The following is a 16495-nucleotide window of genomic DNA, read 5'->3' as shown; positions in this document are numbered from 1 at the left end:
CAGCCTGAAGTCTGGAAGGCATAGACATCACCAGACGCTGGGTTTCATCCCTGGTGATGCTCTGCCAGGCCTCTACTGCAACTGTCTTCAGTTCCTGCTTGTTCTTGGGGCATTTTCCCTTCAGTTTTGTCTTCAGCAAGTGAAATGCATGCTCAATCGGATTCAGGTCAGGTGATTGACTTGGCCATTGCATAACATTCCACTTCTTTCCCTTAAAAAACTCTCTGGTTGCTTTTGCAGTATGCTTTGGGTCATTATCCATCTGCACTGTGAAGCGCCGTCCAAAGAGTTCTGAAGCATTTGGCTGAATATGAGCAGATAATATTGCCCGAAACACTTCAGAATTCATCCTGCTGCTTTTGTCAGCAGTCACATATCAATAAATACAAGAGAACCAGTTCCATGGGCAGCCATACATGCTACGCCATGACACTACCACCACCATGCTTCACTGATGAGGTGGTATGCTTAGGATCATGAGCAGTTCCTTTCCTTCTCCATACTCTTCTCTTCCCATCACTCTGGTACAAGTTGACCTTAGTCTCATCTGTCCATAGGATGTTGTTCCAGAACTGTGAAGGCTTTTTTAGATGTCGTTTAGCAAACTCTAATCTGGCCTTCCTGTTTTTGAGGCTCACCAATGGTTTACATCTTGTGGTGAACCCTCTGTATTCACTCTGGTGAAGTCTTCTCTTGATTGTTGACTTTGACACACATACACCTACCTCCTGGAGAGTGTTCTTGATCTGGCCAACTGTTGTGAAGGGTGTTTTCTTCACCAGGGAAAAAATTCTTCGGTCATCCACCATAGTTGTTTTCCATGGTCTTCCGGGTCTTTTGGTATTGTTGAGCTCACCGATGCGTTCCTTCTTTTTAAGAATGTTCCAAACAGTTGTTTTGGCCATGCCTAATGTTTTTGCTATCTCTCTGAAGGGTTTGTTGTGTTTTTTTCAGCCTAATGATGGCTTGCTTCACTGATAGTGACAGCTCTTTGGATCTCATCTTGAGAGTTGACAGCAACAGATTCCAAATGCAAATAGCACATATGAAATGAACTCTGGACCTTTTATCTGCTCATTGTAATTGGGATAATGAGGGAATAACGCACACCTGGCCATGGAACAGCTGAGAAGCTAAATGTCCCATTACTTTTAGTTTCTTAACAAGTGGGAGGCACATATGCAAACTGTTGTAATTCCTGCACCGTTCACCTGATTTGGATGTAAATACCCTCAAATTAAAGCTGACAGTCTGCAGTTAAAGAACATCTTGTTCGTTTCATTTCAAATTCATTGTGGTGGTGTATAGAGCCAAAAATGTTAGAATTGTGTCCATGTCCCAATATTTATGGACCTGACTGTATATATATTTTTGCCACTGATGATCATTATATAGCAGTGGTGATACATCAGTGTTTTCTCCCTGGTGATACATTTTCCATTTATAATAATCAATAAGTAGATAATCTTCATTTACATTTTTCTTGTGTTGACTATATGCAGTTAATTGGAACTCACATTTTAAGCCACTTCTGTGGTGGATGGAAACTAATTACAGGTGAAACTCAAAAAGTTCATTTATTTCAGTAATGCAACTTAAAAGGAATTGCATTATTGCAACTTAAAATTTGAATATTGTGAAAAAGTTTAATATTCTAGGATCAAAGTGTCACACTCTAGTCAGCTAATTAATCCATAACCCCTGAGAAAAGGGTACCTCAAAATTTAGACTTTGGGGTTTCATAAGCTATAAGCCATAATCATCCAAATTATAACAAATAAAGGCTTGAAATATCTCGCTTTGCATGTAATGAGTCTATCTCATATGTTAGTTTCACCTTTTAAGTTGCATTACTGAAATAAATGAACTTTGCACGATATTCAAATTTTTTGAGTGTCACCTATACATGGAAACAGGAGCTATTGGCCTAAAGGAAACTTTTCCCTAGGTTATATAAGAATATATGAATGTCATAGAGGCTAGTCCACCATTCTGGTCCCCGTCTATGAGGAAGAGTGGTGAGCCAATCGCAAAAATAAGCCCATTATGTATATTGCATGGTCAGCAACTTATTTAATGACCTAGGTGTAATAAAACATTTTCTCTGCAAATACCACTGCAAGAAGACTGAAAGGCCACATATAACTGTACCAGCTGATCACCAAGGGTCAGAGAAGTCAGACCCATGTCAATCTTTGTGAGGCAACCTCCTTTAAGATGAAAATTTTAAATATCTCTACTCAATTTCTTTGAGAAGGTTTTTCAACTGTAAAAAGACATGAAAAACATTTCTGAGCCATGATCCAATGAGTTTTATTCAAGTATGAGAATTGTTAAAACTTTTATTTCTAGCTGTAAAAAAACTTTCATGTGTGAACTACTTCAGTGCCTGCCAGGTCTTCTGTAGTAGGAATGTCGGACCATGCACATTGCAGCCTAACCAATAGGAGAAAAATTCACCTTATCAGATGGGGCCCTACAGAAAACAGACTTAGCTTTCTTGAGCCTAGACTTTCAACATGAACTCAGGGCAGGTAGCATCCAGCTATGTTGGGATCTCAGAGGTGTGCGATGAAGGCAGTTGCTACCCCCTCTAAATGTACAGTGTGAAAAATATACAATGCCCCAAGTTCATTTTGGAGGGTTAGACCCAAGAGAAGTAAGTCTGTTTTGCGTAGGGTCTTATCTAACGAGGATTCCTTGTCACCACTTTGTACTGCTTTTTTGCCATCCATGCTTGTTCCTTTTCGACCCTGGATACTTTTTAATTTTATTTTTGTTGTATTCTTTGCTGATCTATCTTGACCCATGTAGACAATTACGGGAACCCAGTTACCATTGGCAAACAGTCCTTGGTTTTTGTTTGGCTGAATCTTGGCATTTTTGCCTGTTGGCATTGCGGTAAAATCTGGCAATGCAGGACACAGAGAGCTCTGGCAGGTTGTTCTCTGGTGGAACAGCCTGCTGGAACTATACCGCCAGTGTGAAAGAAGCGTTACACTGGATTTGCAGGATATTAAAGCATGTATGAAATAATTATAGAGCAGCAAGCTCATGCGGAAACATATATGATCTTTAGTTATTGTCTATATTCATAACATATCAATCTTATCAGTATTATACTGTAAATTCAGACTATCGAGTATGAGGGTTATACATGTAAGAAAATGCTGACCTGCTATTCTTTGAAGCAACTCCAAGTCTACATACATTACATTGCTTGTTTTCTTTATTTCAGTGTATACCAATTAAGGGCCTTGGATTTGTTCTCGGAGCCTATAAATGCATTTGCAAGCCTGGATTTTATCATCCTCCTGACATCTTTTCAGAGAATGGCTTTCAAAGTAAGTGCCTTTTGGTTGAGCAACAAAAAAAAAAATGGTGTCATTAATAATGCAGGACTCCTTTTTATCCTTGTCAGGGTTATACAGTAAATCCCCAGTGGTCTGCAACTTTATAATTATATGATCACTTTAGGCTACTTTCACACTGGCGTTTTGGCTTTCCGTTTGTGAATTCCGCGATGGGCTCTCAGAAGCGGTCCAAAACGGATCAGTTTTGCCCTAATGCATTCTGAATGGAAAAGGATTCGAACAGAATGCATCAGTTTGCCTCCGATCAGTCTCCATTCCTCTCTGGAGGCGGACACCAAAAGGCTGCCTGCAGCGTTTTGCTGTCGGCTTGACGAAACTAATCCAAACGGATCCATCCTGGCACACAATGTAAGTCAATGGGGACGGATCCGTTTTCTCTGACACAATCCGGCACAATAGAAAACGGATCCGTCCCCATTGACTTTCAATGGAGTTCATGACGGATCCACCTTGGCTATGTTACAGATAATACAAACGGATCTGTTCATGACTGATGCATGCGGTTGTATTATTGTAACGGATGCGTTTTTGCAGATCCATGACGGATCTGCCCAAAACACGAGTGTGAGTAGCCAGTAGGTTTAGTCCTTTGTTTTGTCATTTTCTATTGTTCTCACTGGGACCATGAATATACCTATTTTGCCATTATTTTTATGTTGTTATTATAGCAATTAGTAATAGTAATATAATTTTTTTAGGAAAAGCAGTTTAATTTGATTTTTGAAGAGGGTCCCAAATGTTCCCAATGTAATATGTTAGCATGAAATCAGGCAACTCAAGCCTCAATGAACCACATGGAAGATTGTTTTGATCCCACAATGGCCTCTGCCAAGCAAAGAGAAAGGTTGAAGGGATTTTCTGAGACTTTGATAACTGATGTGCTGCTGACAATGCTGTCTTGACGATTGACGCTCATTGACAGGCATAAAATGTATCTCAAAGCAGAATCTGACTTATTGCCTCTGAATGGCACTCAACTCACCTGACACATGCCTAGTAGTTATCCCCCAAACTACACCACTGAAGTTAGTGATTGGACCAAGATGGACAGTATTGATTGCAGAACTGGACACTTGCAGATGTCATTTACGAACAGATATACACCACTTTTGTGCACAGATTCTGTTGCACGCAATGTTGCGACAGAATCTGCGACTTGTTCACCGTTTGTGGCAGGTCTAAAAAAGGGGGGCGTAGCATGAGCGGAGAAGGGGACGGGCTGGCAGGCCTGTCTCATTCATCATTTTCTATGTTTGGTTTAGGCATAGAAAATGATCTAAATGTAAGGCAGCAAGGAAGATGTCTTACATTGGGAATCGGCAGGACACGCCGATGTTATGTATAAGCTGGTGCCTCGACAGAACTTTAGCGATCCACCACCAGCGCATGGGGCTTATTAAGACCGGCTTAATAAATGTGCCCCAATGATTTTGAGCGCATCATAGAAACATGTCTATCAATCAAAGATCTGTCGCCAAGAGGTACACTAAACAAAAGTAGCCTCTGAGAGCCTTTTTATAGGGCAGTGGGGGAAGCACTTTTTGTTTCAATGTAAATAAAGAGCACAGACGGGGTGGCACTGTTCAGCCTCCTCCACGATCAGACAGCCAGGATCAGCCGTGACCGGGTTTCGACAACACCTCACGGCTGGCGGTGCTCTGCCCACATAGTCCTTTAAATGTAAACAAATATATAGAAAGATCGGGCGGCGCTCAACAAAATGTGAAGCAATATTCTTTATTCCACGGATAAAAACATAACAGGCATAGGGCGGACCACACACTTCAGGCGAACACTTGTGGCGATGGCCGTTTCGCCGCGGCGCTTCCTCAGGCCACTACCACTTTTTGTTTCAATACTCACTGTCTAATCAGACCACACCTATAATCATTTACACTTCTGCTTGAGGCATAACTGTATGCCGAGTTTTGCAGCTGTAAATACACTGCTCAAAAAAATAAAGGGAACACTTAAATAACACAATGTAACTCCAAGTCAATTACACTTCTGTAAAATCAAACTGTCCACTTAGGAAGCAACACTGAGTGACAATCAATTTCACATGCTGTTGTGCAAATGGGATAGACAACAGGTGGAAATTTTAGGCAATTAGCAAGACACCCCCACTAAAGGAGTGGTTATGCAGGTGGTGACCACATATCACTTCTCAGTTCCTATGCTTCCTGGCTGATGTTTTGGTCACTTTTGAATGCTGGTGGTGCTTTCACTCTAGTGGTAGCATGAGACGGAGTCTACAACCCACACAAGTGGCTCAGGTAGTGCAGCTTATCCAGGATGGCACATCAATGCGAGCTGTGGCAAGAAGGTTTGCTGTGTCTGTCAGCGTAGTGTCCAGAGCATGGAGGCGCTACCAGGAGACAGGCCAGTACATCAGGAGACGTGGAGGAGGCCGTAGGAGGGCAACAACCCAGCAGCAGGACCGCTACCTCCGCCTTTGTGCAAGGAGGAACAGGAGGAGCACTGCCAGAGCCCTGCAAAATGACCTCCAGCAGGCCACAAATGTGCATGTGTCTGCTCAAACGGTCAGAAACAGACTCCATGAGGGTGATATGAGGGCCCGACGTCCACAGGTGGGGGTTGTGCTTACAGCCCAACACCGTGCAGGACGTTTGGCATTTTCCAGAGAACACCAATATTGGCAAATTCGCCACTGGCGCCCTGTGCTCTTCACAGATGAAAGCAGGTTCACACTGAGCACATGTGACAGACGTGACAGAGTCTTGAAATGCCGTGGAGAACGTTCTGCTGCCTGCAACATCCTCCAGCATGACCGGTTTGGCATTGGGTCAGTAATGGTGTGGGGTGGCATTTCTTTGGAGGGCCGCACAGCCCTCCATGTGCTCGCCAGAGGTAGCCTGACTGCCATTAGGTACCGAGATGAGATCCTCAGACCCCTTGTGAGACCATATGCTGGTGCGGTTGGCCCTGGGTTCCTCCTAATGCAAGACAATGCTAGACCTCATGTGGCTGTAGAGTGTCAGCAGTTCCTGCAAGATGAAGGCATTGATGCTATGGACTGGCCCGCCCGTTCCCCAGACCTGAATCCAATTGAGCACATCTGGGACATCATGTCTCGCTCTATCCACCAACGTCACGTTGCACCACAGACTGTCCAGGAGTTGGCAGATGCTTTAGTCCAGGTCTGGGAGGAGATCCCTCAGGAGACCGTCCGCCACCTCATCAGGAGCATGCACAGGCCTTGTAGGGAGGTCATACAGGCACGTGGAGGCCACACACACTACTGAGCCTCATTTTGACTTGTTTTAAGGACATTACATCAAAGTTGGATCAGCCTGTAGTGTGTTTTTCCACTTTAATTTTGAGGGTGACTCCAAATCCAGACCTCCAGGGATTGAAAAATTTGATTTCCATTTTTTTATTTTTGTGTGATTTTGTTGTCAGCACATTCAACTATGTAAAGAACAAAGTATTTCAGAAGAATATTTAATTAATTCAGATCTAGGATGTGTTATTTTTGTGTTCCCTTTATTTTTTTGAGCAGTGTATATATGTTGTGGGGGGTCGCTCTGGTAGACACTTGGTAGCTGTACAGGAAGCAGGAGCACAGACAGGATACAAGACAGTCCCTGACTATACGTGGGACCAGCTACCCAGCCCACAGGTTCAAATGGAAAGTATTGGGTGGCACATGCAATACCTTCTGTAGTTCAGCAGTCAGCTTCCCAGGTATGGCCACACTGCTCAGCTCTACACTGAGCTTTAAATTAGGCCGTAATAACCCATGTGACCCGCAGTGGTGGGCTATGGAAGCCCAGGACCGAAGCCCGGGTAGAGTGAGCGTCCCACTGGTTACCTCACTCACTCCAGTATAAGCAGGTCCCAGTACGTATTTTACAATCTGTCTATGTTAGCTATGGCTAACATAGACAAAGAAGGCTATCAACCCTGCTTAACCTGTGTCTGGGTTAACCTTTCGGTTCCCAGAGACACACCCAATGCTTACCACACACAGTTTAAATGCTTCCTTATAGAGGACCTTTATGTTCCACATAAAGAGAGAGAATTTCTATTAGATTCAATAGATTATATATTGAAACATAATTACTTTCAATATAGAGGATATTTTTACCTGCAGAAACTTGGGACAGCAATGGGGACAAACTTTGCCCCCTCATATGCTAATTTCTTTATGGGAGCGTTCAAATCAGATAAGGGACTCCTTGACCATACCAACATCTAGGGATGAGCGAACCCGAACTGTATAGTTCGGGTTCGTACCGAATTTTGGGGTGTCCGTGACGCGGACCCGAACATTTTCGTAAAAGTCTGTGTTCGGGTTCGGTGTTCGGCGCTTTCTTGGCGCTTTTTGAAAGGCTGCAAAGCAGCCAATCAACAAGCGTCATACTACTTGCCCCAAGAGGCCATCACAGCCTTGCCTACTATTGGCATGGCTGTGATTGGCCAGTGCAGCATGTGACCCAGCCTCTATATAAGCTTGGGTCACGTTGCGCTGCACGTCACTCTGCTGATTGAAGCATAGGGAGAGGTTGCAGCTGCGACGTTAGGGCGAGATTAGGCAGTGATTAACTCCTCCAAAAGACTTCATTCTGTGATCGATCTGCAGCTGTGGATCATTGAAGTGCTAGTATTGACTTGCTCACTTTTTTGAGGCTGCCCAGAGCGTTTTTAGATCACTTTTTTTCTGGGGTGATCGGCGGCCATTTTGTGACTTGTGGTGCGCCAGCACAAGCTATCACCAAGTGTATTTAACCATCAATAGTGTGGTTATTTTGTGCTATATCCTACATCAGCTGCAGGCTGAGCCTGTGTCACCGAAGTGCATTTAACCATCAACAGTCTGGTTATTTTTTGGCCATATACTACATCAGCTGCAGGCTGAGCCTGTGTCACCGAAGTCCATTTAACCATCAACAGTCTGATTATTTTTTGGCCATATACTACATCTGGTGCAGGCTGAGCCTGTGTCACCCAAGTGCATTTAACCATCAACAGTGTGGTTATTTTTTGGCCATATACTACATCAGGGGCAAGTTGAGCCTGTCACCCAGCGCCTAAAAAATAGACCTGACATTTCTATTCAACCAAATCTGTACTGTTTTAGCTGGTCAAGTTATTTGCAGTGACCGTAAAAGCACACTTTTTGTTCTGGGTTGAAAAACTATTCCCAAATTTGCCATTCTCAAAATAACTAGTTTCTGGTATATGAGGCCTACTTGAAATCTATCCCAAAAAGGATATCTTACATTGAAGGTACTGATAGTGTCATTCAGAAAAACCTAAGACACACGTTACCGTGCAGATAGAAGTCTGATTCTGAGATTAAACCTTAACCTGTCACACAGTGCAAAAAAAAACAGGTCTCACATTTCTATTCAAGCAAATCTGTACTGTTTTAGCTGGTCAAGTTATTTGTAGTGACCGTAAAAGCACATTTTTTTTTCTGGGTTGAAAAACTATTCCCAAATTTGCCATTCTCAAAATAACTAGTTTCTGGTATTTGAGGCCTACTTGAAATCTATCCCAAAAAGGATATTTTACATTGAAGGTACTGATAGTGTCATTCAGAAAAACCTAAGACACACGCTACTGTGCAGATAGAAGTCTGATTCTGAGATTAAACCTTAACCTGTCACACAGTGCAAAAAAAAAACAGGTCTCACATTTCTATTCAAGCAAATCTGTACTGTTTTAGCTGGTCAAGTTATTTGTAGCGACCGTAAAAGCACACTTTTTTTTCTGGGTTGAAAAACTATTCCCAAATTTGCCATTCTCAAAATTGTGGTGAACGGGAACAATGAGGAAAACATCTAATAAGTGACGCGGACGCGGACGTGGACATGGTCGTGGTGGTGTTAGTGGACCCTCTGGTGCTGGGAGAGGACGTGGCCGTTCTGCCACAGCCACACGTCCTAGTGTACGAACTACCTCAGGTCCCAGTAGCCGCCAGAATTTACAGGGATATTTGGTGGGGCCCAATGCCGTTCTAAGGATGGTAAGGCCTGAGCAGGTACAGGCATTAGTCAATTGGGTGGCCGACAGTGCATCCAGCACGTTCACATTATCTCCCACCCAGTCTTCTGCAGAAAGCGCACAGATGGCGCATGAAAACCAAGCCCATCAGTCTGTCACATCACCCCCATGCATATCAGGGAAACTGTCTGAGCCTCAAGTTATGCAGCAGTCTCTTATGCTGTTTGAAGACTCTGCTGCCAGGGTTTCCCAAGGGCATCCACCTAGCCCTTCACCAGGGGTGGAAGAGAGAGAATGCACTAACGCACAACCACTTATGTTTCCTGATAATGAGGACATGGGAATACCACCTCAGCACGTCTCTGATGATGACGAAACACAGGTGCCAACTGCTGCGTCTTTCTGCAGTGTGCAGACTGAACAGGAGGTCAGGGGTCAAGACTGGGTGGAAGACGATGCAGGGGACGATGAGGTCCTAGACCCCACATGGAATGAAGGTCGTGCCACTGACATTCAGAGTTCGGAGGAAGAGGCAGTGGTGAGACCGAGCCAACAGCGTAGCAAAAGAGGGAGCAGTGGGCAAAATCAGAACACCCGCCGCCAAGAGACTCCGCCTGCTACTGACCGCCGCCAACTGGGACAGAGCACCCCAAAGGCAGCTTCAAGGCGTTCCCTGGCATGGCACTTCTTCAAACAATGTGCTGACGACAAGACCCGAGTGGTTTGCACGCTGTGCCATCAGAGCCTGAAGCGAGGCATTAACGTTCTGAACCTTAGCACAACCTGCATGACCAGGCACCTGCATGCAAAGCATGAACTGCAGTGGAGTAAACACCTTAAAAACAAGGAAGTCACTCAGGCTCCCCCTGTTGCCTCTTCTGCTGCTGCCGCCTCGGCCTCTTCTGCTGCTGCCGCCGCCTCGGCCTCTTCCTCTGCCTCTGGAGGAACGTTGGCACCTGCCGCCCAGCAAACATGGGATGTACCACCAACACCACCACCTGCGTCACCAAGCATCTCAACCATGTCACACAGCAGCGTTCAGCTCTCCATCTCACAAACATTTGAGAGAAAGCGTAAATTCCCACCTAGCCACCCTCGATCCCTGGCCCTGAATGCCAGCATTTCTAAAATACTGGCCTATGAAATGCTGTCATTTAGGCTGGTGGACACACACAGCTTCAAACAGCTCATGTCACTTGCTGTCCCACAGTATGTTGTTCCCAGCCGCCACTACTTCTCCAAGAGAGCCGTGCCTTCCCTGCACAAACAAGTGTCCGATAAAATCAAGTGTGCACTGCGCAACGCCATCTGTGGCAAGGTCCACCTAACCACAGATACGTGGACCAGTAAGCACGGCCAAGGACGCTTTATCTCCCTAACTGCACACTGGGTAAATGTAGTGGCGGCTGGGCCCCAGGTGGAGAGCTGTTTGGCGCACGTCCTTCCACCGCCAAGGATCGCAGGGCAACATTCTTTGCCTCCTGTCTCCTCCTCCTCCTACTCAGCTTCCTCCTCCTCTTCTTCCACCTGCTCATCCAGTCAGCCACACACCTTCACCACTAACTTCAGCACAGCACGGGGTAAACGTCAGCAGGCCATTCTAAAACTCATATGTTTGGGGGACAGGCCCCACACCGCACAGGAGTTGTGGCGGGGTATAGAACAACAGACCGACGAGTGGTTGCTGCCGGTGAGCCTCAAGCCCGGCCTGGTGGTGTGCGATAATGGGCGAAATCTCGTTGCAGCTCTGGGACTAGCCGGTTTGACGCACATCCCTTGCCTGGCGCATGTGCTGAATTTGGTGGTGCAGAAGTTCATTCGCAACTACCCCGACATGTCAGAGCTGCTGCATAAAGTGCGGGCCGTCTGTTCGCGCTTCCGGCGTTCACACCCTGCCGCTGCTCGCCTGTCTGCGCTACAGCATAACTTCGGCCTTCCCGCTCACCGCCTCATATGCGACATACCCACCAGGTGGAACTCCACCTTGCATATGCTGGACAGACTGTGCAAGCAGCAGCAGGCCATAGTGGAGTTTCAGCTGCAGCACGCATGGGTCTGTCGCACTGTGGATCAGACACACTTCACCACCAATGACTGGGCCTCCATGCGAGACCTGTGTGCCCTGTTGCGCTGTTTCGAGTACTCCACCAACATGGTCAGTGGCGATGACGCCGTTATCAGCGTTACAATACCACTTCTATGTCTCCTTGAGAAAACACTTAGGGCGATGATGGAAGAGGAGGTGGCCCAGGAGGAAGAGGAGGAAGAGGGGTCATTTTTAGCACTTTCAGGCCAGTCTCTTCGAAGTGACTCAGAGGGAGGTTTTTTGCAAAACCAGAGGCCAGGTACAAATGTGGCCAAACAGGGCCCACTACTGGAGGATGAGGAGGACGAGGATGAGGAGGAGGAGGAGGAGGAGGATGAGGATAAAGCATGTTCACAGCGGGGTGGCACCCAAAGCAGCTCGGGCCCATCACTGGTGCGTGGCTGGGGGGAAACACAGGACGATGACGATACGCCTCCCAAAGAGGACAGCTTGTCCTTACCTCTGGGCAACCTGGCACACATGAGCGACTACATGCTGCAGTGCCTGCGCAACGACAGCAGAGTTGCCCACATTTTAACGTGTGCGGACTACTGGGTTGCCACCCTGCTGGATCCCCGGTACAAAGACAATGTGCCCACCTTACTTCCTACACTGGAGCGTGATAGGAAGATGCGCGAGTACAAGCGCACGTTGGTAGACGCGCTACTGAGAGCATTCCCAAATGTCACAGGGGAACCAGTGGAAGCCCAAGGCGAAGGCAGAGGAGGAGCAAGAGGTCGCCAACGCAGCTGTGTCACGCCCAGCTCCTCTGAGGGCAGGGTTAACATGGCAGAGATGTGGAAAAGTTTTGTCACCACGCCACAGCTAAGTGCACCACCACCTGATACGGAACGTGTTAGCAGGAGGCAACATTTCACTAACATGGTGGAACAGTACCTGTGCACACCCCTCCACGTACTGACTGATGGTTCGGCCCCATTAAACTTCTGGGTCTCCAAATTGTCCACGTGGCCAGAGCTAGCCTATTAAGCCTTGGAGGTGCTGGCCTGCCCGGCGGCCAGCGTTTTGTCTGAACGTGTATTCAGTACGGCAGGGGGCGTCATTACAGAAAAACGCAGCCGCCTGTCTACAGCCAATGTGGACAAGCTGACGTTCATAAAAATGAACCAGGCATGAATCCCACAGGACCTGTCCATCCCTTGTGCAGATTAGATATTAACTACCTCCCCTTAACAATATATTATTCTACTCCAGGGCACTTCCTCATTCAATACTATTTTTAATTTCATTTTACCATTATATTGCGGGGCAACCCAAAGTTGAATGAACCTCTCCTCTGTCTGGGTGCCGGGGCCTAAATGTGTGATAGTGGCCTGTTCCAGTGGTGGGTGACGTGATGCCTGATTCTCTGCTATGACATGAAGACTTATTCTGTGCTGATATGAAGCCAGATTCTCTGTTACGCGACCTCTCTCCTCTGCCTGGGTGCCTGGGCCTAAATATGTGACAGTGGCCTGTTCCAGTGGTGGGTGACGTGAAGCCTGATTCTCTGCTATGACATGAAGACTGATTCTGCGCTGACATAAGGCCAGATTCTCTGTTACGGGACCTCTCTCCTCTGCCTGGGTGCCTGGGCCTAAATGTGTGACAGTGGCCTGTTCCAGTGGTGGGTGACGTGATGCCTGATTCTCTGCTATGACATGAAGACAGATTCTGTGCTGACATAAGGCCAGATTCTCTGTTACAGGACCTCTCTCCTCTGTCTGGGTGCCTGGGCCTAAATGTGTGACAGTGGCCTGTTCCAGTGGTGGGTGACGTGAAGCCTGATTCTCTGCTATGACATGAAGACTGATTCTGCGCTGACATAAGGCCAGATTCTCTGTTACGGGACCTCTCTCCTCTGCCTGAGTGCCTGGGCCTAAATGTGTGACAGTGGCCTGTTCCAGTGGTGGGTGACGTGAAGCCTGATTCTCTGCTATGACATGAAGACTGATTCTGCGCTGACATAAGGCCAGATTCTCTGTTACGGGACCTCTCTCCTCTGCCTGGGTGCCTGGGCCTAAATGTGTGACAGTGGCCTGTTCCAGTGGTGGGTGACGTGATGCCTGATTCTCTGCTATGACATGAAGACAGATTCTGTGCTGACATAAGGCCAGATTCTCTGTTACAGGACCTCTCTCCTCTGTCTGGGTGCCGGGGCCTAAATGTGTGACAGTGGCCTGTTCCAGTGGTGGGTGACGTGAAGCCTGATTCTCTGCTATGACATGAAGACTGATTCTGCGCTGACATAAGGCCAGATTCTCTGTTACGGGACCTCTCTCCTCTGCCTGGGTGCCTGGGCCTAAATGTGTGACAGTGGCCTGTTCCAGTGGTGGGTGACGTGATGCCTGATTCTCTGCTATGACATGAAGACAGATTCTGTGCTGACATAAGGCCAGATTCTCTGTTACAGGACCTCTCTTCTCTGTCTGGGTGCCAGGGCCTAAATGTGTGACAGTGGCCTGTTCCAGTGGTGGGTGACGTGAAGCCTGATTCTCTGCTATGACATGAAGACTGATTCTGCGCTGTCATAAGGCCAGATTCTCTGTTACGGGACCTCTCTCCTCTGTCTGGGTGCCTGGGCCTAAATGTGTGACAGTGGCCTGTTCCAGTGGTGGGTGACGTGATGCCTGATTCTCTGCTATGACATGAAGACAGATTCTGTGCTGACATAAGGCCAGATTCTCTGTTACAGGACCTCTCTCCTCTGTCTGGGTGCCGGGGCCTAAATGTGTGACAGTGGCCTGTTCCAGTGGTGGGTGACGTGAAGCCTGATTCTCTGCTATAACATGAAGACTGATTCTGCGCTGACATAAGGCCAGATTCTCTGTTACGGGACCTCTCTCCTCTGTCTGGGTGCCGGGGCCTAAATGTGTGACAGTGGCCTGTTCCAGTGGTGGGTGACGTGAAGCCTGATTCTCTGCTATGACATGAAGACTGATTCTGCGCTGACATAAGGCCAGATTCTCTGTTACGGGACCTCTCTCCTCTGCCTGGGTGCCTGGGCCTAAATGTGTGACAGTGGCCTGTTCCAGTGGTGGGTGACGTGATGCCTGATTCTCTGCTATGACATGAAGACATATTCTGTGCTGACATAAGGCCAGATTCTGTGTTACGGGACCTCTCTCCTCTGCCTGGGTGCCTGGGCCTAAATGTGTGACAGTGGCCTGTTCCAGTGGTGGGTGACGTGAAGCCTAATTCTCTGCTATGACATGAAGACAGATTCTGTGCTGACATAAGGCCAGATTCTCTGTTACAGGACCTCTCTCCTCTGTCTGGGTGCCGGGGCCTAAATGTGTGACAGTGGCCTGTTCCAGTGGTGGGTGACGTGATGCCTGATTCTCTGCTATGACATGAAGACTGATTCTGCGCTGACATAAGGCCAGATTCTCTGTTACGGGACCTCTCTCCTCTGCCTGGGTGCCTGGGCCTAAATGTGTGACAGTGGCCTGTTCCAGTGGTGGGTGACGTGATGCCTGATTCTCTGCTATGACATGAAGACAGATTCTGTGCTGACATAAGGCCAGATTCTCTGTTACAGGACCTCTCTCCTCTGTCTGGGTTCCGGGGCCTAAATGTGTGACAGTGGCCTGTTCCAGTGGTGGGTGACGTGAAGCCTGATTCTCTGCTATGACATGAAGACTGATTCTGCGCTGACATAAGGCCAGATTCTCTGTTACGGGACCTCCCTCCTCTGCCTGGGTGCCTGGGCCTAAATGTGTGACAGTGGCCTGTTCCAGTGGTGGGTGACGTGATGCCTGATTCTCTGCTATGACATGAAGACAGATTCTGTGCTGACATAAGGCCAGATTCTCTGTTACAGGACCTCTCTTCTCTGTCTGGGTGCCGGGGCCTAAATGTGTGACAGTGGCCTGTTCCAGTGGTGGGTGACGTGAAGCCTGATTCTCTGCTATGACATGAAGACTGATTCTGCACTGACATAAGGCCAGATTCTCTGTTACAGGACCTCTCTCCTCTGTCTGGGTGCCTGGGCCTAAATGTGTGACAGTGGCCTGTTCCAGTGGTGGGTGACGTGATGCCTGATTCTCTGCTATGAAAGGAAGACAGATTCTGTGCTGACATAAGGCCAGATTCTCTGTTACAGGACCTCTCTCCTCTGTCTGGGTGCCGGGGCCTAAATGTGTGACAGTGGCCTGTTCCAGTGGTGGGTGACGTGAAGCCTGATTCTCTGCTATAACATGAAGACTGATTCTGCGCTGACATAAGGCCAGATTCTCTGTTACGGGACCTCTCTCCTCTGTCTGGGCGCCTGGGCCTAAATGTGTGACAGTGGCCTGTTCCAGTGGTGGGTGACGTGAAGCCTGATTCTCTGCTATGACATGAAGAAAGATTCTGCGCTAACATAAGGCCAGATTCTCTGTTACGGGACCTCTCTCCTCTGCCTGGGTGCCTGCGCCTAAATGTGTGACAGTGACCTATTCCAGTGGTGGGTGACGTGAAGCCTGATTCTCTGCTATGACATGAAGACTGATTCTGCGCTGACATAAGGCCAGATTCTCTGTTACGGGACCTCTCTCCTCTGTCTGGGTGCCGGGGCCTAAATGTGTGACAGTGGCCTGTTCCAGTGGTGGGTGACGTGAAGCCTGATTCTCTGCTATGACATGAAGACTGATTCTGCGCTGACATAAGGCCAGATTCTCTGTTACGGGACCTCTCTCCTCTGCCTGGGTGCCTGGGCCTAAATGTGTGACAGTGGCCTGTTCCAGTGGTGGGTGTTGTGATGCCTGATTCTCTGCTATGACATGAAGACAGATTCTGTGCTGACATAAGGCCAGATTCTCTGTTACAGGACCTCTCTCCTCTGTCTGGGTGCCGGGGCCTAAATGTGTGACAGTGGCCTGTTCCAGTGGTGGGTGACGTGATGCCTGATTCTCTGCTATGACATGAAGACAGATTCTGTGCTGACATAAGGCCAGATTCTCTGTTACAGGACCTCTCTCCTCTGTCTGGGTGCCGGGGCCTAAATGTGTGACAGTGGCCTGTTCCAGTGGTGGGTGACGTGATGCCTGATTCTCTGCTATGACATGAAGACAGATTCTGT

General features: G+C 47.7%; 1 protein-coding gene across 1 annotated transcript in view; it reads left to right on the top strand.

Moving 5' to 3' along the window:
- Positions 1-16495, top strand: part of GPR158 (G protein-coupled receptor 158) — a 409668-nt gene that overhangs the window by 170531 nt on the left and 222642 nt on the right. The window contains exon 3 of the mRNA XM_040434051.1: positions 3239-3344. Within this exon, the coding sequence (XP_040289985.1) occupies positions 3239-3344 (106 nt within the window). The remainder of the gene's footprint in view (positions 1-3238; positions 3345-16495) is intronic.

This window comes from Bufo bufo, chromosome 5, assembly GCF_905171765.1.
Source record: "Bufo bufo chromosome 5, aBufBuf1.1, whole genome shotgun sequence".
Taxonomy (NCBI): domain Eukaryota; kingdom Metazoa; phylum Chordata; class Amphibia; order Anura; family Bufonidae; genus Bufo; species Bufo bufo.
This window is presented reverse-complemented; position numbering and strand designations above follow the sequence as displayed.